Here is a 24,304-nt window from a genome sequence, read left to right on the forward strand (position 1 = left end):
TATACTTCCATAAATGTTTTCAATTGGTACCGGGAACCTTCAGACGAGTCTTGTGAGGCCTGTAGGCATCCTAGAGCAAAACAACTGACACATGTCAGTGAGAATCTCACCTTTCCACAGAGGGGTCCAAACTGTTCAGACAGACAGTAGTTGGCAGATCAGCTCTACCGAATTCAGATGAGTCCCAAGATGCTTGTGGGAGTCATAGAGCAAAACCGTTCGGACGCTAAAGGCAATTTTGTGAGAAGACCGATTTTTGTGTTGTCTCATGGTCTGACAAACAACGCTCTAGCTGTCACCTTTCACCGCGGATGCGGTGGATTGAGACGCATCCAATGCAAAAACAACTTCTCTCTAGCTTAAATTGACAGCTTTTAAAAAATTATGCTAATTAGATTTCTGCGGGGGCACGGACATCGACTCTAGGGGATTAAAAAACTAAAAAAAGTGTAGACTTATTTTTCTTCTTAGCTGGCCTAAAGACATCGAGGTTAAACATTTGGTACAATCCCTAACATGGCTGATCTATCCAATAACCATTAACCTTAGTTACTCCAATGTATGCAGCTCAGTTGAGCTGCTACAGGAGCTAATTTGTACCACACAGCTAATTAGCTGGGACTCGTCATGCAGTTAATTAGCAACAACATTAGCTAAGGCAGGAAATTGTCTACAATTGAAACCAGCCAAGGGTAAACGCTGCATATGTTGGCTCAATCGAAAATTACCTCTACATTTCAAGCGCGCTATAGCACTGAACTTCAGCGATACATATTGATTCGAGCCCTAGGTACACGAGGACTTTAGTTCTCCCTCAGTGATTACAGAGGCAGTGATGACGTGTTGTGAGAGAAGTGCAACACTGCAGCACGAGGATAATGACTCAGTAGGGATAAAGGACAAGTATCAGTGGGTGAAACACAGAGTTAAGACATTACTCCCCTGTTCCCTCAAGTCAAACCAGGGCAGGGGCCTGGAGTAGTTCTGATTCACACTACAGGGCTGACCCCAACCATACTGTGCTGGCTCGGTTATTTTCTTTTCACATTGTCCTTTCCAGCAACTCTGGTGGATGTGTAAATCAGGCCAGCCCAGTAAAGCTTGGCCCTATAGTGTGAATCATGCTAGTATATGTAATGTTCTAGTGCTGCCTGTTTCAACGGGGCTGTGGATTTTCACTGGGCGGGTTCTGATCATCGTGCTTTTGTGCTTCATTGATTAATTAGAATCATTAAGTGGTTAGAAAGTAACCTCACCTGGCATTAATGGTGAAAATCACTGCCTGATTCAAATGAATCACAGTGGAAGCCTGGAGGAGGGCCAGCCGGGCCACAGAGGATAGACTGGCTGCTGCAGCTGATACTTGCAGAGAGAAAAACACTTTGATTTAAGACAAAGTCAACAGCTGCTGCTATGGGAAAGAAAGGCAAAATAATGTTATTATTTCTTTCATTTTGTGTCCTTTATTATTTAAAAATACACGCACAAAAATAAAAACAGGTATGATCACACAATGTGCAAACAAACCACCAAATAAAAATCTTCATACAATATTAGTACACTAGTTTTAAAAGCTACAGTTAATACCATGTTAGTAGTACTTATTCCTTTTCTGAGTTGAGAGGGACTGTACAACATGACTAACTCCCTAATGGCTCTCTAGTTTGTCAGCAGTTGGGGGGCTACTAAAATACTATATTGGGGACGCATCCAGACAGTAAAGACATACACACTAACACACAGTTCCCTGGGCTTGGAGAGAGCTGACAGGTTTTCCACTTTGGGGTAATGTACGGGGTGGGTTTCACTTCACGTCCTGTCTCGGATGTGGCTGCTGTCCCCATGTGTGAGGTTACACCTGCCACAACGAGGCGTAAGGCCACAACTCCGAGAGGTCTTCACCGGTCAGCTCCACTTCATCCACCTCAAATCTATTACTTTCTATTTCATACACAGAGTCTGTGTGTTTCATTAACCATACTAGTATACTATTTACAATGCATGCTATTGCTTCATCATAATTAATAAGCTAATGTGGATATTGAAACATAGCTGCAGTAGAATGCCAGTGGTGCCCACCTGAATTAACATTAGTGGGCTTTCACCCTCCACTGTTATTTATAAGACCCATCGATCATGATTTAGATACACACTAACCAAGCAAAGCACTGCCTGAGCATCATCATACATACAGAGCATTAGAGTAAGTGTGGTGGGATTAGTTCTAGAGATAGTGTAACTTTTACAGTATATTTACACATACAACCAAAGCCTTCATAATTAAAAAAAAATAATCCTCAAATAATGCATTTAAAACTAAGAAAGAATAGAAGTTTTTCTTCTTCGTTTTTTTACATTGCTAATGTTTAAATATAGAGCTAATGTAATTTAAAATAATCTATTTCGGATGGGGGAGTAAAGCAACCAACCTCCACTCAGTTGATGTGGATTTACACAGGATCCAGAACCATGAAAAGTGGACTAGTTGTCATGCCCGATGTGGGTCTAGTACTACAGACATACTACTTGTTCTGTAGCCAACTATTGTGTCATGTATCATACAATGACAGCTGGCTACAAAACATACATGAATGGCGCATAGCAACGGTAGAAGACTAGAACACAGCCTGGGTGCACACACACACACACACACACACACACACACACACACACACACACACACACACCTACCTAGGGGCCTGTGGCTGTAACAGTATGTATGTGATACAAGTCAGTAGAGACAAGGCACAAGAACACTGATGTGAATCACAGAAACACTCCATCTGGGCTGAGCAGAAGCACTGACTGGGGGGCTGTGAGTGTGAGAGAGAGAGAGCATGGGTGCATTATAGACACCCTGGAAAACAGAGTTACTGTGCTGTTGGTGCAGCCTAAACATAACACCCGTGACTCAGTATTCTAATATTTTCTTTTTCCCCTCAACACTCACTTCCTTCCATATATCATGTAAATTACTATACTGTACATACTGTACATACTTCATCCTTCATTTATCCTTCATGAATAGAGGTGCATGAATGAACCACTAAACATTTTTGACTTCATAATGACCATTGAGAAAGTTGTTTCATCAAGATATTGAATCCTGAGTGTGCAGTTACAAATATACATTTTTTTTCAGGGGTTTGATGGTTAAACACCAGAGATGGTTAATAATAACATACAGTGTAGGGGATAGGGAAGGGGTGTACTGGCGGGGTCAGAGGGTTTGGGGGCCTGGGCTGGTGGCAGTCAAACACAATCAAATATGATTGTTCAGTGAACCTCACTATTCTCCAAAACACTGCCTGTTGTAGGAACTTGAGGGGTGGGCTGTAAACCCGGCAAAGAAACAATCCACTAATCACAAGATGTGGTGGTTTGAACTCCCCCTTCCATGTCATTAGCCAACCCTGTCCATCCGTCCCCTCCAGCCCAGCTGGACATTTCAAAACAGTCAACTGTCCAAATAACAACCAGCTGACCTAATTTCTCTTAGGGCTGGCAAACATTACATCAGCCACAGTTCAACCAGTGGAATGACAAATAATTATTTTGAAAAGCAGAACTCTAAAATCCCTTCGGCAACCCCTATTCTTGAGATAAGCTGTGTGTTACAGAAGTGAATTGATCAAACATGTCTGATCATTCCGTGAGTATTTCATCCAATGAAAGTAGAGTAGAACTGTACATTTCCCACCCCCAGAAACATACACGTAAAGCTGTAATACTCTACATGGTACACACACACAACACAGGCCAATCAGAGACCTTGGTCCGCTCTGAACACAACTCTCTATGGACATAAAAAAACCCATCATGCATTCAACTATGTACAAAGCAACCTGTGTGAATTGACCATTAAAATGTACCCAGCCTAGAATTCATATTTGTCATGTTATGAGAAAGTTCAGGAAGTCAAATTCATAAAAGCATCTGTTTAATGTCTTCAGTAAATAGTTCATAGTGGGTCTGATATGACGTGGTACAATACTGCTTCTCTTTTCTCCTCAGTACAATACCACACCCAGACCTCCATAAAGCAGAGCAGAGTGGGGGTCCCAGTTGGTGGTGAGTGGTAGAGGGTAGAATCTGGCAGCCCAGCCACCCCACCTCTCTGGCTAGCGTCCCCCAGTCTTTCTGTTTCTTTCCACTACACAATGGAGCCGTCCCTGTTCTGGGCGGGGATCATGACGGCGATGGCGCCCATGCGGCTGAGGTTGGGGCCGGCCATCTTGCTGGCGACGGGTGGGGGCAGGGGTGCGTGGCTGGGGGGCCTCTCATACTCCTCCACGGAGGGGATTTTGTCGTATTGGGGCTTGAGGGCATACTCGTGCAGGTTGGAGGGGGACATGGAGCCCAGGGAGGAGCGCTGGCTGCCCACGCTGGTGAAGGAGCGGGCCGTCGACACGCGGCTCTTCGGAGGGGGGACGTCCTCTCTGAAGGAGAGAAGAGGGGTGAGATAGTTATGTAAAAAAACACAAGCTTTTTCACTCCCTTTCACATTCACTTGGGTTTGGATTTTCCCCCAGGGGTCCAGACAGAAAGAAAGTGAAACAATAAAGATAATGGAGAGACACAGAAACACAGAGAGAGTGTGGGACAGACAGAGAGGGTGAATAAGACAGAAACACAGAGAGAGTGTGGGACAGACAGAGAGGGTGAATAAGACAGAGAGAGTGTGGGACAGACAGAGAGGGTGAATAAGACAGAAACACAGAGAGAGTGTGGGACAGAGAGGGTGAATAAGACAGAAACACAGAGAGCGTGTGGGACAGACAGAGAGGGTAAATAAGACAGAAACACAGAGAGAGTGTGGGACAGACAGAGAGGGTGAATAAGACAGAAACACAGAGAGAGTGTGGGACAGAGACAGAGAGGGTGAATAAGACAGAAACACAGAGAGAGTGTGGGACAGACAGAAAGATAGAGGGTGAATAAGACAGACAGACAGACAGAGGGGAAGGGGACAGACAGAAAAAGAGGATGAAGGGAGAGAAAGAGACAGCAATGATAGCTAGTGGAGATGGAATGTAGTTCGGACTGTGCCAGCTCTGGTCAGCTACAGTAAGAATGAGGTTTCTCAGCAGTGGTAACAGAGTAACCTTCATTCTGACCAACCCCCTTCAGCTCCCAGAGCAACACAATTAAAAACGAATAACCGGCAATAATCCATTAAAGAGCTCAATCAAACTGAGCCTGAGGGGCACTTGGCTTTGAATATGTTAGTAAATATGTGTGTGTGTTTGTGCATGCATGGTGTGTGTGGGTGCACAAGTGTTTGTCTGTGTGTGCAAGTGTGCATTCCTGTCTGTATGCGTGCCTCCGTGTGTGTGTGTGTGTCAGGGCTGGGTACCCAGACACAGTGCTCATAGGGCTAATCTTTTTTGTGCTCCACTGAGTTGCCAGGCAGATAGCCAGACAGTGTCCAGGCTGAAGCTAGCAGACCCAGAGACAGAGAAAGAGGGAGGGAGACCCTGTGCTTTCTGGATGGAATACTGTGTCCAGGGGGGCTGGGCAGGACAGACAGGATCCACAGAACAAACAAAACTCCCAAACTGATTACCAAAGCCGTTTATTTTAGGAAGGGGAAAAAAAGAGAACGCTGATGGGGCGACAACCTTTTTTCCGTGAGAGAAAGAGAAAGAGAGAAAGAGAGAGAGAGAAAGAGAGAGAGAGAAAGAGAGAGAAAGAGAGAGAAAGAGAGAAAGAGAGAAAGAGAGAGGAGAGGAGAGAGAGAGGAGAGAGAGAGGAAGAGAGAGAAAGAGAGAGAGACTGGGCCGGGAGGAGCTGGGGCCAGAGAACGTCGGACGTTCACAATGACACATACCTACTGGCACATTTTTCGTTGCTTTATCTAACCCACATACAGATAGTTAGATAATACACACTACACTGCTATATCAGTTTGATGCAGTATGTACCAGTGTCTGTACAATGAAAGTGTATTTGGGGGATCCTACACAGCATTGATGGTGTAATAATGCGTTGTCCATACCTGATCTCGTAGGAGATCTCCTTCTCGTACTTCTTCCTGTTGCGGGCGCGGCAGCAGCAGAAGAGGATGATGGCGATGATGATGAGGGCCAGCAGAACAGCGATGATGGCTCCAGCTATGATACCAGCAGTGTTGGGGGCTAGACAGAGAAAATCATTAAAAACACTCATCCTTCACAATCCCACCATTTTGACTCTATACAGCCATACAGGTCTCAGCACAAATGCCCACCTGATTAAAATAATCAAATAATTCTAATCTTCAATTAAGACCACATAAAGGTGAATCAGGGGGCGTTGAGGGACTCACGAGGAGTGATGCCAAGCTGTAGAATACACTCCTCCATGCCCACGTGGTTCTTAGCTGTGCAGCGGTAGGTTCCCGAGGAGCTGGTGGACGCGTTCCTTACATTCATGGTGCCTCCCACAGGGTCTACAGACAGAGGGGGAGGGGTTGACAGCAGCACGTTCAGGAAGACAAAACTTTTCTGAGACCCTTCTGTCCATTTGGCAGTGAATAACCATTCTGTATGAAAGCATCTGCTCCATCTGGGGATGGTGAAACCTGGCTTCCATAAATATTATGTGTCTTACCTAGCACGGCGGAGGCAGGCAGCAGTTTGTTGTTGCTGGTCTTCTCCCAGGTGTACTGCAGGGGTTTGGTCCCCTCACTGGACGTACACCTCAGGACCACATCCGTTCCCTCCAGGGTGGGGCCGTCGGCAGAGCATCTGGGCTTGGACGGCCTCACTACCAGGAGAGAGTGGGAGGAGGGGGAGAATAAGCTATTAGAGATGGCAGACATGGCGGAAAAGAGAAATTAGCTTGAAGCAACACAAACCCTTCCTGATTTTCTATTGCACACCCCTCTGGGCAGGTTGCCACGCTTTATGTGTGTGTGTGTCTCATAGCAGCAGTCATCAGCGTAATGAGAGCAGTAATCAGGGTCAGTGATACAGCTGCTGTCATTACAGGTGCTGTCACTCAAGATAATTACGATCAGAGCGTGACACACACACAAACGGTGGGGGTAGGGCATCTGTGGAAGCCAGGCATAGTTTCAGTCTGTTGACAGGAGACGAGAATCCAAAAGCAAACAAAGCTCCAAATTGAAAGCAGGCCAGATCCAGTGCAAGGCAAAGATGAACAGACCAACTGTCTGTCTGCTGGAGCGGTGGGGTGAGGTAGGGGGTACTATGCTAGGGATGGGAGGTGGAGGGGCATTTAGGAAGCCTGATTGGCGCTGTGTGTGTGTAGTCATGTGTGTATGTGCGACTGTGTGAGTGTCTCTCTCTCTCTCTGTGTGTCTGAGCGTTGTGCTGGAGCACTGACATGGTTTGGTAATGGGCGCTGTAACAACAAAGCCCAGCGAGAGGGGAGGACAGAATCATGTGGATTAACACCAGACAGCCCTGTGGGACACTACAGCACATAGTGCAGTGCCCAGACCATCTAATCTAATAGGCAGGGGTCAGGACGGACAGAACGAGGGAGGGGAGGAATGAGAGAACAGAGAGAAATGAAACGAGTTCTGATGGACGGATGACAGGGGCCAAGACGGCTCGCTCTCCTGACTTGGCGGTCGGCTGTCCACATGCACTGTGTGTGTGTCTTACAATGTAATACAGCAATGACATTTTGAATTCACATTAAAAGCTCAAAGTCAGCTTGACATATCAAGGGCTACATATAGCTCCACATGTAGATGTTCCTATTGGAAATGGGTAGAAGCTTCATCAGAGCAGATTTCTATGTGTGATATGAGCGAGAGATGAGGTCAAAGGAAGAAGAAAGAGAATGGTCTTTAGAGAGATACTGTAGAGACTAGAGGGAGACAGTGATTGGTTGTGGTGGACTATATGGATGTGGTGTAATATGAAGGGCTAAAGATAAGGTGATGTATTGCTGTACTGGACTATATTGAGGTACAGACAGGGTACAGTAGAGTATATATGGAGAAAGTGAGCGTGATACATTGCAGTAGACCACAGAGACGTGGCTATAAAGACCATGAGGGATTAGTTTGGAGAGGCCAGGGAGACTGAGAAAGATTGCCTGTAGTGAGGTCTAGGCAGTGCTGATTGGTTGTTTGGGATTCAGATCAGGGAACTTGAGAGAAAGTGATTGGCTGTTAAAGAATGTAGTGACCTATGGGTAGACATCGGTTGGGACTGAGGCCAAGGTGACAGAGTAAAAGTGAATGGCTGTTGAAGGTTGATGTGAAGTCTAGGCAGAGATGGTGAATGGTTGTGAGGGTTGCCGATGTGCCTGTCCGGTGTGCTGTACTGACTGCAGGTGCTCTCTCCTCCTGTTAACGTCACTGTCCATCTTTAAACTAGCGGAGACAACACACAGCTCACAACGTTACCTGCACTCAGGGAAGATGCCTCTGTGTGTGTTTTTAAACAACTAATGGACTGACGGTTGGTTCAATTATTTTAATTCCATTTAGTTCAGTTTTTTTCTTCTTCTGTGAGCTCAATGCACAGTTTCTCTAGAGACACATCAGATCCAGCCCAAACAGTGCGATGTAGTAGAGGGTTGTAGTTTCTAACAGGACAATATTCAACATAGTTTAGCACAGAAAACACAGTAATTAACCACAATGACCATAATCCATTGCGCACCTATTTGTCTGGTCGGTGTGGGGCAGACACAGAGAAATGAGAGAAGAACGTGTGAGGTAGCTCTACCTGAAAATACATGACCTAAGTGATTGATAGTTGGTATTTATAAAAGTGTGTTATTTACTTCGAAGAACTACTAAAATAGTGATTTTGTCAGACCGGATAAGCAGCAGCTAAATATAGATGAGATGAAGACTTGGAATTATAAAAGTCATAAAACAGATGTAATATTTGATTAAGTTAATGTGAATAAATGATGGTTAATAAGTGATGAGCAGTAATGGAGAGTCACTACCATCATGGGACTTTGATTGTTTTATTCTGTGTTACAGAATTCAACCCACATAATACATAGTCCATTTAATGTAAAAAAAAATGTATCAAAACCATAATGTTTTTATAATTGAACCGAAATCAAACCGTCCTCAAAAAGTAATAATCGCTTAGCACTAGTGTGTGTGTGCGCACACGCAGAGTGAAACTGTATATATCTGAGAGTGTGTGACTGTGTGCCATGTCTGAGTGACCATGTCTGCCAATGTTCTCCGGAGCATTTACATTGTGACCTGATGGGAATTCATTGTATTATTCTTTTGGACAAAATTCATATTCACAAATGTATATTTACAAAAACTCTACCAACAAAAAATGATCAAATGTGTGTATATCCCTTGCATGTTGACCAGACCGCTGGTGTGCGTGCGTTAATTTGGGGACAGGTCGAAAAGCATTAAACATTTATGGCAATTTAGCTAGCTAGCTTGCTGTTGCTAGCTACTTTGTCCTGGGATAAACGTTAAGTTGTTATTTTACCTTAAATGCACAAGGTCCTCTACTCCGACAATTAATCTAAAGATAAAAGGGTAAACATAGTTTGTTTCCAGTAATCTCTCCTCGTTCAGGCTTCTTCTTCTTCGGACTTTACATGGCGGTTGGCAACTAACTTCAAGGTGCATTACCACCACCAACTAGACTGGAGTGGGAACCTCAGTTCATCTTTCAATCCCCCACGTGGATATATGCTCCTAAAAACCAATGAGGTGAGGCGAGACTTGCAGCGCTTCAAGCGTCACAAATCGAACCAAGTTATATTTTAGCGCCTGGCTACGCAGACTCTTGTTGACACGGTCGAGCTGTGTGGTCAGCATGTTAAGGTCCTTGTGTAATGTGTTATTGTATACCGTAGCCTAAAAGTCCTTTGTATACTCTTAATGAATACTTATGTTTCCAATTTAACTTTGTATTGATTTATTATTGTTAATAAAAAAAGAGCGACCTGAAGATATACTGGGGAGCAGGCAAGAGGTCTTCATGTCTCCTTGTCACACTGCTCCCCTTGAGAAATGGAACAGCTCTGCCCCAGGGGTCAATGGCTTTAGGCCTGTCAGACCCACTACCGGACACTACATCACCAGGTCTGTGGCCAACTCAGGAGAAATGCCTCTGCATTGTATTTGCTCTAGTCAGCTCAAGCCCATCTCTCCTCGGCTGGCTCAGGTAATCATTGGACATTACTGAATCAATTTATCTTCCTCCCTGTAGACCTGAGAGAGCAGCTTCAAACCAGGCTTACTGGTGTAAATGAATGACTAGAAACCAGTTTGTTTTGGACACAACTTCCTGGTTAAGGCAGTTAAATATAACACCAACGAATTGTGTCACAACACCAATTTCTCAAAAGAGAGATGTTGTTAACCAGGAAAACAAGAGTCCTAATCATACTTTATCCAGGCACTGGCAGTGTTGACGATAAAGTGTGCAGGGCCTCAGTAATAGTTCCTATATTGTTTGACCACATCAGTCAGCCCACACCACTTTTCATACAGTATGTAAATATGCTGAATGGTTGAGTGACTGGGGGAGTTTCAGAGTAAAGCTGACACAGGAACAGCCATACACTTGCCTGGCTACCCAGACTCCTTGCTTCGGCCAAACAATACGCCACACCCACGGATGTTCGTTTGTTCTCCGCAATGAGTCTGGATCTGATTACCTCCCCGACGATTTCTAGAACGCAAACACATTCTAATGGTTCTGATTGAGACTAGATATCGATGGGTTGGGCCAGAACCAGAACACACACGGGTAAAGTGGTGTTTTGAAAATTCAGCATTGGCTTTGATACTCGGAAACATGGCTCTCTCGGGATACTCTGTCGGAGTCGGTAAAGCAGCAGGATTCTCATTACATCGCGCAGACAGGAAAAAATGTCTCTCCGGGAAGCAGAATGGTGGAGGGGGGTGTTTCATGATTAACGACTCATGGTGTAATTCTAGGAATATACAGGAACTCAAGTTATTTTGTTCACCCGACCTAGAATACCTCACAATTAAATGCCGACCATATTATCTCCCAAGAGAATTCTCCGTCATCGCCACGGTCGTTTACGTCTCACCTCAAGCCAAAACCTTGACGGTCCTCAAAAAACTTCACTAGACTTTATGCAAACCAGAAACCACATATCCTGAGGCTGCATTTATTGTAGCTGGGGATTTTAACAAAGCAAATCTGAGGACTAGGCTGACGAAGTTCTATCAACATATCGACTGTCCTACTCGTGTTACTAAGACTCCTGACCATTGCTATTCAAACTTCCATACTGCTTACAAGGCCCTCCCCCGACCTCCTTTCGGCAAATCTGACCACGACTCCATCTTGCTCCTCCCGTCATATAGGCAGAAACTCAAGCAGGAAGTGCCCGTGCTTTGTACTATTCAATGCTGGTCTAACCAATCAGAATCCACGCTTCAGGATTGTTTTGATCACGTGGACTGCGATATGTTCTAGGTAGCTTGCGAAAATAATCTTGACGCAAACATGGATACGGTGACTGAGTTTATAAGGAAGTGTATAGGAGATGTAGTACCCTCTGACTATTAAAACCTACCCTAACCAGAAACCGTGGATAGATGGTAGCATTCGCGCAAAACTGAAAGCGCAAACCACTGCATTTAACCACGGCAAGGCAACTGGTAATATGGCAGAATATAAACAGTGTAGTTTATTCACTCCGCAACGCGAAGTAACAAAGCTAAACGTCAGTATAGAGTAGAGGTCGACCGATTAATCGGAATGGCCGATTAATTAGGGCTGATTTCAAGTTTTCATAACAAATCGGTAATCGGTATTTTTTGGCCACCGATTTGCCGATTTTTAAAGTTATTTTTTTACACCTTTATTTAACTAGGCAAGTCAGATTAAGAACACATTCTTATTTACAATGACGGCCTAGAAACGGGGGTTAACTGCCTTGTTCAGGGGGGATTCGTTTTTGCAACCTTCGGTTACCAGTCCAACGCTCTAACCACCTGCCTTACATTGCACTCCACAAGGATTAACAGGCTGACTACCTGTTACGCGAGGGCAGCAAGAAGCAAAGGTAAGTTGCTAGCTAGCATTAGACTTATAAAAATCTATCAATCTTAACATAATCACTAGTTAACTACACATGGTTGATGATATTACTAGTTTATCTAACGTGTCCTGCGTTGCATATAATCGATGCGGTGCCTGTTAATTTTCATTGAATCACAGCCTACTTCGACAAACGGGTGTTGATTTAACAAGCGCATTTGCGAAAAAAGTACTGTCGTTGCACCAATGTACCTAACCATAAACATCAATGCCTAACAGGAATATTTAACTTAGCCACCCGTTAGATAAAATACGGAACGGTTCCGTATGTCACTGAAAGAAAACTTTTGTTTTCGAGATGATAGTTTCCGGATTCGACCATATTAATGACCTAAGGCTCGTATTTCTGTGTGTTTATTATATTATAATTAAGGCTATGATTTGATAGAGCAGTCTGACTGAGCGGTGGTAGGCAGCAGCAGGCTCGTAAGCATTCATTCATTCAAACAGCCCTTCGCTGTGCTTCAAGCATTGCGCTGTTTATGACTTCAACCTGGGTGGGTATAATTTGTGGAACGTTCCAACAGGAATCTATTCCAAAAACTTCGTAAATAACAAGGTTTCCAAAAAAACAACGCATACAAAGTTGTATAGCGGCAGAATAAGATACCGGGTAGTGTGGTCTATTTCATTGCGTTTTCACTCATCACGTTTATTCTGAAAAATGTCTGTCCTCACATGTCTTTTTGCCTATGGACAAACATTAAGAATAAGCTACGTGGTGAGTTGATGCCTATTCAGCAGCAAGTTAGGTTTGTATGCGTTGCTACTTTGTATGCGTTGTTGGTTGGCAACCTTTTACTTTACGTTTTTTGGAACAGATTCCTGTTGGAACGTTCCACCCCTTCAAGCCTATCAACTCCCAAGATTAGGCTGGTGTAACCGATGTGAAATGGCTAGCTAGTTAGCCGGGTGCACGCTAATAGCATTTCAAACGTCACTCGCTCTGAGACTTGGAGTAGTTGTTTCCCTTCCTCTGCATGGGTAACGCTGCTTCAAGGGTGGCTGTTGTCGATGTGTTCCTGGTTTGAGCCCAGGTAGGAGCGAGGAGAGGGACGGAAGCTTTACTGTTACACTGGCAATACTAAAGTGCTTATAAGAACATCCAATAGTCAAAGGTATATGAAATACAAATCGTATAGAGAGAAATAGTCCTATAATAACTACAACCTAAAACTTCTTACCTGGGAATATTGAAGACTCATGTTAAAAGGAACCACTAGCTTTCATATGTTCCCATGTTCTGAGCAAGGCACTTAAACATTAGCTTTCTTACATGGCACATATTGCACTTTTACTTTCTTCTCCAACACTTTGTTTTGCATTATTTAAACAAAATTGAACATGTTTCATTATTTATTTGAGGCTAAATAGATTTTATTGATGTATTATATTAAGTTAAAATAAGTGTTCATTCAGTATTGTTGTAATTGTCATTATTACCCCCCCCCCCCCCCAAAAAAATAGGCTGATTAATCGGCATCGGCTTTTTTTTGGGTCCTCCGATAATCGGTATCGGCGGTAAAAAAAATCATAATCGGCCGACCTCTAGTATAGAGATAAAGGGGAGTCGCAATTCAACGGCTCAGACGCCAGACGTATGTGGCAGGGACTACAGACAATCACAGACGACAAAAGGAAAAACCAGCCACATCACCGAGACCGACGTCTTGCTTCCGGACAGGCTAAACACATTCTTGGCAAGCTTTGAGGATTACACAGTGCCACTGACGCAGCCCGCTACAAAGGACTGTGGGCTCTCCTTCTCTGTGGCCGACGTGAGTAAGATATTTAAGTGCGTTAATCCTCGTAAGGCTGCCGGACCAGACGGCAGCCCTAGCAGTGTCCTCCGAGCATGCGCAGACCAGCTGGCTGGTGTGTTTACAGGCATATTCAATCTCTCCCTATCACAGTCTGCTGTCATCACATGCTTCAAGACGGCCACAATTGTTCCTGTACCCAAGAAAGCAAAGGTAACTGAACTTGACTATCGCCCCATAGCACTAACCTCTGTCACCATGAAGTGCTTTGAGAAACTGACTACCTTACCTGCCACCCTAGACCCACTTCAATTTTCTTATTGCCCCAATGGATCCACAGACGATGCAATCGCCATCACTCTGCACACTTCCCTATCCCATCTGGACAAGAGGAATACCTATGTAAGAATGCTGTTTATTGACTATAGCTCAGCATTCAATACCATAGTACCCTACAAGCTCATCATTAAGCTTGAGGGCCTGGGTCTGAACCCCGCCCTGTGCAACTGGGTACTGGACTTCCTGATCGGCCTCCCCCAGGTGGTGATGGTAGGAAACCACCTCCACTCCACTGATCCTCAACACTGGGGCCCCACAAGGGTGCATGCTCAGCCCCCTCCTGTACTCTCTGTTCACCCATGACTGCGTTGCCAAGCATGCCTCCAACTCAATCATCAAGTTTGCAGATAACACAACAGTAGTAGGCTTGATTACCAATGATGAGGTGACAGCCTACAGGGAGGTGGGGAGGGCTCTGGGAGTGTGGTGCCTGGAAAACAACCCCTCACTCAACATCAACAAAACAAAGGAGATGATCGTGGACTGAGAGTGCACCTCATTATCTACATTGAAGGGACTGCAGTGGAGAAGGTGGAAAGCTTCAAGTTCCTTGGCGTACACATCACTGACAAACTGAAATGGACCACCCACACAGACAGCATGGTAAAGAAGGCGCAACAGAGCCTCTTCAACCTTAGGAGGCAAAATACATTTTAAGTAAAACGAGTCCTATGTCGACATAACCTGAAAGGCCACTCAGCAAGGAAGAAGCCACTGCTCCAAAACCGCCATGAAAAATCCAGACTACGGTTTGCAACTGCACAGATCATACTTTTTGGACAAATGTCCTCTGGTCTGATGAAACAAAAATAGAACTGCTTGGCCATAATGACCATTGTTATGTTTGGAGGAAAAAGAGGGAGGCTTGCAAGCCCAAGAACACCATCCCAACCGCAAAGCATGGAGGTGGCAGCATCATGTTGTGGGGGTGCTTTGCTGCAGGAGGGACTGGTGCACTTCACAAAATAGATGGCATCATGAGGAACGAAAATTATGTGGATATATTGAAGCAACATCTCAAGACATCAGTCAGGAAGTTAAAGCTTGGTCGCAAATGGGTCTTCCAAATGGACAATGACCCAAAGCATACTTCCAAAGTTGTGGCAAAATGGCTTAAGGACAACAAATTCAAGGTTTTGGAGTGGACATCACAAAGCCCTGACCTCAATCACATAGAAAATTTGTGGGCAGAACTGAAAAAGTGTGTGCGAGCAAGGAGACCTACAAACCTGACTCAGTTACACCAGCCAAGTCAGGAGGAATGTGCCAAAATTCACCCAACTTATTGTGGGAAGCTCGTGGAAGGCTACCACGAAACGTTTAACCCAAGTTAAACAATTTAAAAGGCAATGCTAACAAATACTAATTGAGTGTATGTAAACTTCTGACCAATTGGGAATGTGATAAAATAAATAAAAGCTGAAATAAATCACTCTCTACTATTATTCTGACATTTCACATTCTTAAAATAAAGTGATGATCGTAACTGACGTAAGACAGGGAATTTTTATTAGGATTAAATGTCAGGAATTGTAAAAAACTGAGTTTAAATGTATTTGGCTAAGGTGTATGTAAACTTCCGACTTCAACTGTATATACTGTTTTCTATACTATTCTACGGAATCTCATTCACTTAATGTTTACATACCTTACATTACTAATCTCATATGTATATACTGTTTTCTATACTATTCTACAGTGTCTTAGTCTGTTCCGCTTTGACATCGCTCGTCCATATGTATATAGTCTTAATTCATTCTTACTTAGATGTGTGTGGTGTATTGGGTATATGTTGTGTAATTTGTTAGATATTACTTGTTAGATATTACTGTACTGTCGGAGCTAGAAGAACAAGCATTTCGCTACACCCACAATAACATCTGCTAATCACGTGTATGTGACCAATAAAATGTGATTTGATTAGAGATGATCCAATCGCTGCTAACTTTCTTTTGTAGAACACACCTCGTTTTGACGTCACCACAAATGACTTCAACGATGGCAGTCTCAGACTGAAGTACACTATATATACACAAAGGTATGTGGACACCAATTCAAATGAGTAGATTTGGCTATTTCAGCAACATCCATTGCTGACAGGTGTAAAAATCAAAACACACAGCCATGCAATCTCCATAGACAAACATTGGCAGTAGAATGGCCTTACTGAAGAGCTCAGTGACTTTCAATATGGTACCGTCATTATGGTACCGACCAGGGCATTTTGTGTGAGTTTGTGTGGCAAGACTACTGTTATAGTGAAGTGGAAACATCTAGAAGCAACTACGGCTCAGTGGTAGGCCACACAAACTCACAGACAAGAAGTGTTTGTCAGAAGCTTTATGAAATGGGTTTCCATGGCCGAGCAGCCGCACACAAGCCTAAGATCACCATGCGCAATACCAAGCATCAGCCGGAGAGGTGTAAAGCTCACCTTCATTGGACTCTGGAGCAGTGGAAACGTGTTCTCTGGAGTGACGAATCACGCTTCACCATCTGGCATTCTGACGGACAAATCTGGGTTTGGCAGATGGCAGGAGAAAGCTACCTGCCCGAATGCATAGTGCCAACTGTTAAGTTTGGTGGAGGAGGAATAATGGTCTGGGGCTGTTTTACATGGTTCGGGCTAGGCCCCTTAGTTCCAGTGAAAGGAAATCTTAACGCTACAGCATACAATGACATTCTAGACGATTCATTGCTTCCAACTTTGTGGCCCTTTCCTGTTTCAGCATGACAATGCCAACGTGCACAAAGTGAGGTCCATACAAAAATGGTTTGTCGAGATCGGTGTGGAAGAACTTGACTGGACTGCACAGAGCCCTGACCCCAACCCCATTGAACACATTTGGGATGAATTGGAACGCCGACTGCGAGCCAGGCCTAATCGCCCAACATCAGAGCCCGACCTCACTTACGCTCGTGGCTGAATGGAATCAAGACCCGGCAGCAATGTTCCAACATCTAGTGGAAAGCCTTCTCAGAAGAGTGGAGGCTGTAATAGCAGCAAGGGGGGGGACAAACTCCATATTAATGCCCATAATTTTGGAAAGAGATGTTCGACGAGCATGTGTCCACATACCTTTGGTCATGTAGTGTAGGTAGCAAACAGAGCAGTGGAAGAATTCAGTTTGAGTCGTCAGGCAGGGAAGTGTGTGAGTATATAGCAGCTGGATTAGTATAATCATCACTATGCATGTTCTGCTTATCTCACACCCTAGTGATGACAAATCAGTCATGTACGCACTGTACATTTCACAAGACTATTGTCAATTAGCTATATTAAATTGGCAATTAGTAGGCTGTTTGATGTCATCTGATAATAGTGACATAGCTCTTTCCTATCAGTCTATGGATTGAATGGGGCTGCAATCTATAACCCCACTAGGAAGGTTAAACATCCCACCACACCAGGGGAGGTTGGTGGGTGGAGCTATTTAAGGACAGGCTCAGTGTAATGGCTAAAATGGAATTACCGTTCCATTAATTCCATTCTAGCCATTACAATGAGCCCGTCCTCCTATAGATCCCCCCCACCAGCCTCTACTGCACCACACCATTCTAGAGGGGGGCATTACATTGAACACTTATCTAGTCAGCCACATGTACCCTTTAAAAGGGCATTGTGTTTGGAGTTTTTACTCCAATAGATAGATAGATAAAGTAATGGCTGTTTAAGATTTAAAATGTCACCAGTGGTGTCTCACTCACCCATGACGGTCAACAGCATCTTCCTGCTGCGGATGCCCGGGGCCTTCTTCACCTTGCACTGATAGGTCCCAGTGTCGCTAGACCTCAGACCCGTCAAGTTGATGGAGGCGTCGCCATTCTTAGGGTCGGCTGAGTTGAAGTGGGCTCGCCCCTTCACTGCAGGGTAGTAGTCCTCATAGGCCCTGTCCCCAGAGTACAGGATCACCTGAAGGTGGAGACATGGGAAGGAGGGGGGGAGAGACATGGGAGGGAAGGAGGGGGGATAGACGGGTGGGAAGGAGGGGGGAGAGACATGGGAGGGAAGGAGCGGGGGAGAGACATGGGAGGGAAGGAGGGGGGGAGAGACATGGGTGGGAGAGAGATGGGAGGGAGAGACATGGGTGGGAGAGAGATGGGAGGGAGAGACATGGGTGGGAGAGAGATGGGAGGGAGAGACATGGGAGGGAGAGACATGGGAGGGAGAGACATGGGAGGGAGAGACATGGGAGGGAGAGACATGGGAGGGAGAGACATGGGAAGGAGGGAGGGAGGGAGAGACATGGGAAGGAGGGAGGGAGGGAGGGAGAGACATGGGAAGGAGGGAGGGAGGGAGGGAGAGGACATGGGAAGGAGGGAGGGAGGGAGGGAGAGACATGGGAAGGAGGGAGGGAGGGAGGGAGAGACATGGGAAGGAGGGAGGGAGGGAGGGAGAGACATGGGAAGGAGGGAGGGAGGGAGGGAGAGACATGGGAAGGAGGGAGGGAGGGAGGGAGAGACATGGGAAGGAGGGAGGGAGGGAGGGAGAGACATGGGAAGGAGGGAGGGAGAGAGAGACAGGGGAAGGAGGGAGGGAGAGAGAGACAGGGGAAGGAGGGAGGGAGAGAGAGACAGGAGAAGGAGGGAGGGAGAGAGAGAGATGGGAAGGAGGGAGGGAGAGAGATGGGAAGGAGGGAGGGAGAGAGATGGGAAGGAGGGAGGGAGAGAGATGGGAAGGAGAGAGGGAGAGAGAAATAAATCGAGAATTAGTGCGGCAGTTACATGTACAAGAGTTACAACTTTCAAAAAAATCAAGCCTGGAGAAATAATCCAAGCTGTTATTGAGAGAGTGCAAACGGGCACCTTGTCTTTGTTCACTAAAACAACCGATACTGAGGGAGAGTAAGTCAGTTTGTAACATTCTTATCTCCCTAACGACCTGCAGTGCCTGGCTCTGGCTTGTTTTAGCCCTTTCATTTCCATGCTGCTGAGCTGTGGTATGGCATGGAACAAACAAAGCCCTACTGTGGAGTCAAATCAACACCTGCTGTGTCAACACAGACCGAGAGAGAGCTATGCCCTGGGCTCAGCAACAGCCCCCAGCGCTACCTTCCTGCACCTCCCCTACCCCCTCGTCTGTCTCTCCCCCTTCCCTCCGACACAGAGCGACGAGGAGAAGCCAGGAGATGGAGTCAAGGTGGAGCCAACGGACAACTAGCCGGAGAAGCACAGAGGCAGAGAAAACAAGGATTGGGAGGGAGGGCCAAACTAAAAATGAAAGGATTCCAGTTGTAATTCTCTCACACTGCAGGCAGACAACAGGCACATCATTCTCCATTTTCCATGGAGATGGTCAGAGACAGGAGCTAATGGTGTGTGCCGTGATCCTCATCATACACACGTACTGACAACCCAGGCTGGAGAACCCAGGCTGGAGAACCCAGGCTGGAGAGCCCAGGCTGGAGAACCCAGGCTGGAGAACCCAGGCTGGAGAGGAGAAGAAAACATAGATAGACGAACAGAACAGAGGGCGGTGGGCTGGGAGGCAGCAAAAGAAGAGAAAAACAGAGAACCAGATGGACGGCGGACTGCGAGTTGTCTAGCAGCTCGGCTGGGGATCCTTGTGTAGAGCCTATGACTGCCAAGCCAAGGCTGTGTAGCTAGAATACATCTTGAACATACTGTATTAGCCACTAAACCTGTAATGCATAACACCTGGATGCCAGGAGAGACACAGAAACCTTAAACTAACACTGGGATCAGAGCATCGGCAGTAAAAACAAGATGAAAGGTGGAGGGGAGGAAATTAAATTGCCCGAGGCACTGAGGTAGAGACAGGCAACGAGGCACTCAGTCTCACACTGACACACGTACATACTGCATGTAGGGCTGGGCAATATATTGCATTGATCAGATTCATTAGAATGTAATGTTTTAGTACAATGTTCCAAATGACTATCGCAAGAAAATCCGATTTTGTTTTTATGAGTGTTCTGTCTTTTTGGTCTCTTCCCCTTCGCTCCTTCTGAGCTGTGTGCACTGTGCACCTTGCCAATCACACAGACACCAAGCCTCTCACCCTACCGCTCACAACAACAAAGACGAAAGATCACTTCTTCCTCTTTGACAAGCAGTATCAACTCTCCTTCTGCATTTGAGGTTTGGCCCAATAGCATAAAAAAATAAAAAAATAAAAATAAAATATGGGTCATATGGACACCGAAACTGTTAGACCTTATTTTACTGTACTAGACGAGAACTTAACCTTTCTAACGATACCGTTTTTATGTCTCATCTCTCAACAGAGCAGACCCTACTAAAACGACCTTACCAAAACGACCCTACTAAAACGACCTTACCAAAACGACCCTACTAAAACGACCTTACCAAAACGACCCTACTAAAACGAGAGTAGGGTAACTGAGGAAATAGTTTATTTACGGACAGATAAAAACAAAGTTTGGTAAGATTTAGATATGTGAATACTGGCTATCCTTAGGCAAACTAATTTTAAGAGAAATAAGTGGGCACCATCTATGGGGAAAAATGCTCCCTGAAGATTAGTGTGTTAATTTTGCCATTTTGGCATTTTATTTTAATTGACGCTTAAAAGCTAGTCTAGGTATCTTATTTTAATAAATCAAATATCGGAACAAAATGACAATGCACATCTCACTATTAGTGCTGAGGGATTTTCTGACATTGGTTCAATTATTTGAATTTCATTTTGTTCAGTTTTTCCTGTGAGCTCGATGTACAGTTTCTGTCAAGATAAATCAGATGAAGCCGGAACAGTGCGATGTAGTGGGAGTTGTAGTTTCGTACAGGCCAATAATCTACATAGTTTGGCGCAGAAAACGTGGTAATTAACTACATTGACCATAACCCATTGCGCACCTGCATAAACTTGACCGGTCTGTGTGGAGCAGACACGGAGACAGAGAATAGAAGCCTCAATCGAGGAGGATCGAAAGCAGTTGCTTCGTAAGCCTGAAAATACCTGATTGATAGTTGGTATTCATAAAAGTATGCCTTATTTACTTAGAACTACTAAAATAGTGATTTTGTCAGACAGCAGCTCTATACAGATGAGATTACTTGGAATGAAAGTCAAATAAAATACTTTTATTAAAGTAATGTGAATAAATGATGGTCAATAAGTGATGAGCAGTAATGGACAGTCACTACCATCATGGGACTTTGATTCATTGTTTTATTCAGTGTTACAGCATTCAACTCACATAATGCATTTAACGTTTTTTGAAACAGAAATCTGTGATAATTTTTTTATATAATTGAACTGAAACGACCCCCCCCCCCAAAAAAAAAGTCATTTAATTAACTAGGCAATTCAGTTAAGAACAAATTCTTATTTACAATGACGGCCTACACTGGCTAAACCTGGACGACGCTGGGCCAATTGTGCCCCGCCCTATGGGACTCCCAATCACAGCCGGTTGTGATACAGCCTGGATTTGAACCAGGGTGTCTGTAGTGACGCCTCAAGCACTGAGATGCAGTGCCTTAGACCGCTGCGCCACTCGAGAGCCCAATCGCTCAGCATAAGTCACTATTAATAACCTCACTATAAAATATGTTTTTTTAATTTAGTCCTTCCTGTCCAAATCATCCTAAAGAATCTGAAAATGTATTGTATAACTTAAAGATACTTATAGATGATTAGGGATATGCTAATATAGGTACCATTGACTTGCATTGATTGCCCTGGGGGAATTTTGCCCCAAACATACTCACTTAAAATGATACTTTATTTACTTTTTTTATTTTTTTATTCTCTGACCATTTATCTTTAGGATCCCCTACTGGTATACATAAAACAGTTTATAGATGTAACTTCATTCAATTATATAACTTTTTCAAAAATGAGAAAATATTAGGTAAATGTACCTCAAAATTGTTTTGTTGGAGCGACTTAAAAAGGTTGCGATGAGACAGATGACATGTTTTGTTGAGGAAGACTAGTGGCATCCAGGGAAGTGAGGAACAAAATAAATTGGACAAACTGGTTTCTGTGAGAATTACAGGGGAATTTAACCCCAAGACAATGAACAGGAAAACTAATGCCCCGTTTGTCGCACGCGGCATTGCGGTACCACGTAGCCTACCGCTAGCAGCATTTTAGCCATAGACGTATGTGCTAGTTGTTCAGTCTCTGTTTAATAAATGTGCACTAAGCATAAAAATCCACAATCATAAGAAATTGGCAACTTGTTCTCATTCTGAGAAATAAGTACAATTTCTATTCAGGTAGGCCACTTGAACAATATCTAAAACAAGGTGAACAAGCTGTTGTTCAAACAGTTGGAGACAGACAGGAGTGTGTGTCCATAACAGTTCAACTGTTCTACCTTGTTAGCAAGCAAATAGATCCAAGTTGGCTAGACTTTAAATATAAAGATTAGCTGACTACTCACTAGCACGTGGGCTTGTGCTTGAGAGATTGTTTATGAGACCTGTGTTCATTTTCTATAATGCCTGCTACAAGAAGTTAGTGATTATTAGTGGATGTGCTTTTTGCATGGCTCTGGTTAAATTTGTAACAAAAAGGGCATTTTCATAGACTTGAAAGCCAGATCAGTGATTATTGGAAAAAAGCAGGTTCAACTATTTTGATAAAATAATTAAATTGTTAGTGGGTCTTATGGTTGTAGAAGGCTTCTATTTAGCCTAGGTATAATTTTACAACCCCTAAATTTATTAGATTATTATTAGACTGTTTGAAATGCAGTTTGACCTTTAATTGCGCATCAAAACTTATTTTGAGAAAATGTTAAAATCAAGATAATGTATGGCATACCCATAAGTTTGAAAAAAAATTGCCCACTCCAGTCCTAACTGCATGAAAGAATGTGGCTCCATAAAACAAATCCTATAAAAATGCCAAGAGGGCTGGAAATCAAAGGGCAGACATTAGGGAAAACCAGACAACTGCAGTTGAAAACAAGGACACTTTCGTTCCCGAGTGCTGATTCAGAACAGGTAGACCAGTATCCATCTGGTGAGGTCAGACAAAGTCTCTGTGGACAACTTTATTTTGCACTTGTAATGGACACTTAGTCAGTCACCTTACATAGTAATGAACTATTAAAGAAAATACTAAAAAGTGCAGAAGTGAAAATACCTCTATTATACTTGCAACAGCTGTAGCAGCAGCAGCAGGAATAAGACAAATGTTAGGTTATTTACATGGGGCCATTTAAAGATGATGTCATCATCATGTGTGAGGGGAGGGGCTAATTTGAGGCAAACAGGGAGTGGCGTCACCTGTGTACATTCAATTTCCCTGTCGGTCTTACTCCGGCAACAGTGTTGTTGTGTCTTTGGTAAAGACAGGCTTTTCTACTGACTCAGCCATGCCTCTATAGTCCGTTCCAGAAAAGTACCTCCACTCCAAATGTATTCTCAAGGTTAAACCTGAACCACTACACTTGGACTTTCTTTAGTAAACAAAGCTCTAGTGCTTTCAAGGACACAACGTTTTTATCAGCCCACCAGGAATTTGAAGCAGCTATACAGTGTTCTATTCTCCCAACTACTTTCAAGACTAAAGCACTATAGGCAACTACCATTCATACATTTTTATCATGATTGTAGTTACCCTGCTTCCAGCCTATCTGTAGTGTATTCCCGTGACGAGAGCCAAATGCTAATGAACTATTACAGTAGGCATGTAAGCAGTGCATTAGCTATGCTTCACTGGCTCCATAAAGCCTGTAGGACAATGCTATACCAACAGACCACGATTCCCAAACCTCTAAATAGAGTATCTGATGTAAGCGGTGCATTGTTTTTTGCTACTTTATGAACACAAAAATGTCAGTTTGACTGTGCAGTAAAGAAACTAATAGTAATTTGTCATAGGGGCGGTCCGTTGAGGAAACATCCAATGACGACTGACGTTATTAGAGGTCTGTCCGTCCTGATACTGTCAGTCGTCCTTATAGTATTACTAGGTTAACAGCGAGTATAACCCTCTCTATGTGATGGATGGTTGGGTCATCCTCCTCCTGGTCATCCTAAGCCCTCTCACTGAGAACTCCATATCAGTTATGAACCTCTAGAGCTCTCTGGGGAACAGTTAAGTGCCACCCTCCTCCTTCCCTCTTCTACAGTGTTCCTTTTCACACTCCTCTCCCACATCACCATCTCAATCACTCCCTCCCCTTCTCTCCTTTCGTCAGCTATCCCATCCCATCCTCTTCT

At 44.2% G+C, this 24,304-nt stretch overlaps 1 protein-coding gene across 1 annotated transcript in view; it reads right to left on the minus strand.

Moving 5' to 3' along the window:
- Positions 1 to 1,443: 1,443 nt before the first annotated feature.
- The window catches only part of LOC115154338 (coxsackievirus and adenovirus receptor homolog), a 102,037-nt gene continuing 79,176 nt past the window's right edge, over positions 1,444 to 24,304 (minus strand). Inside the window, exons 3-7 of the mRNA XM_029700478.1 lie at positions 17,846 to 18,050; positions 6,592 to 6,747; positions 6,308 to 6,430; positions 5,999 to 6,137; positions 1,444 to 4,439 (exon numbers count right to left, since the gene is read on the minus strand). Of these exons, the coding sequence (XP_029556338.1) occupies positions 4,154 to 4,439; positions 5,999 to 6,137; positions 6,308 to 6,430; positions 6,592 to 6,747; positions 17,846 to 18,050 (909 nt within the window). The 3' untranslated portion in view covers positions 1,444 to 4,153. The remainder of the gene's footprint in view (positions 4,440 to 5,998; positions 6,138 to 6,307; positions 6,431 to 6,591; positions 6,748 to 17,845; positions 18,051 to 24,304) is intronic.

Source organism: Salmo trutta, chromosome 19, assembly GCF_901001165.1.
Source record: "Salmo trutta chromosome 19, fSalTru1.1, whole genome shotgun sequence".
Taxonomy (NCBI): Eukaryota; Metazoa; Chordata; class Actinopteri; order Salmoniformes; family Salmonidae; genus Salmo; species Salmo trutta.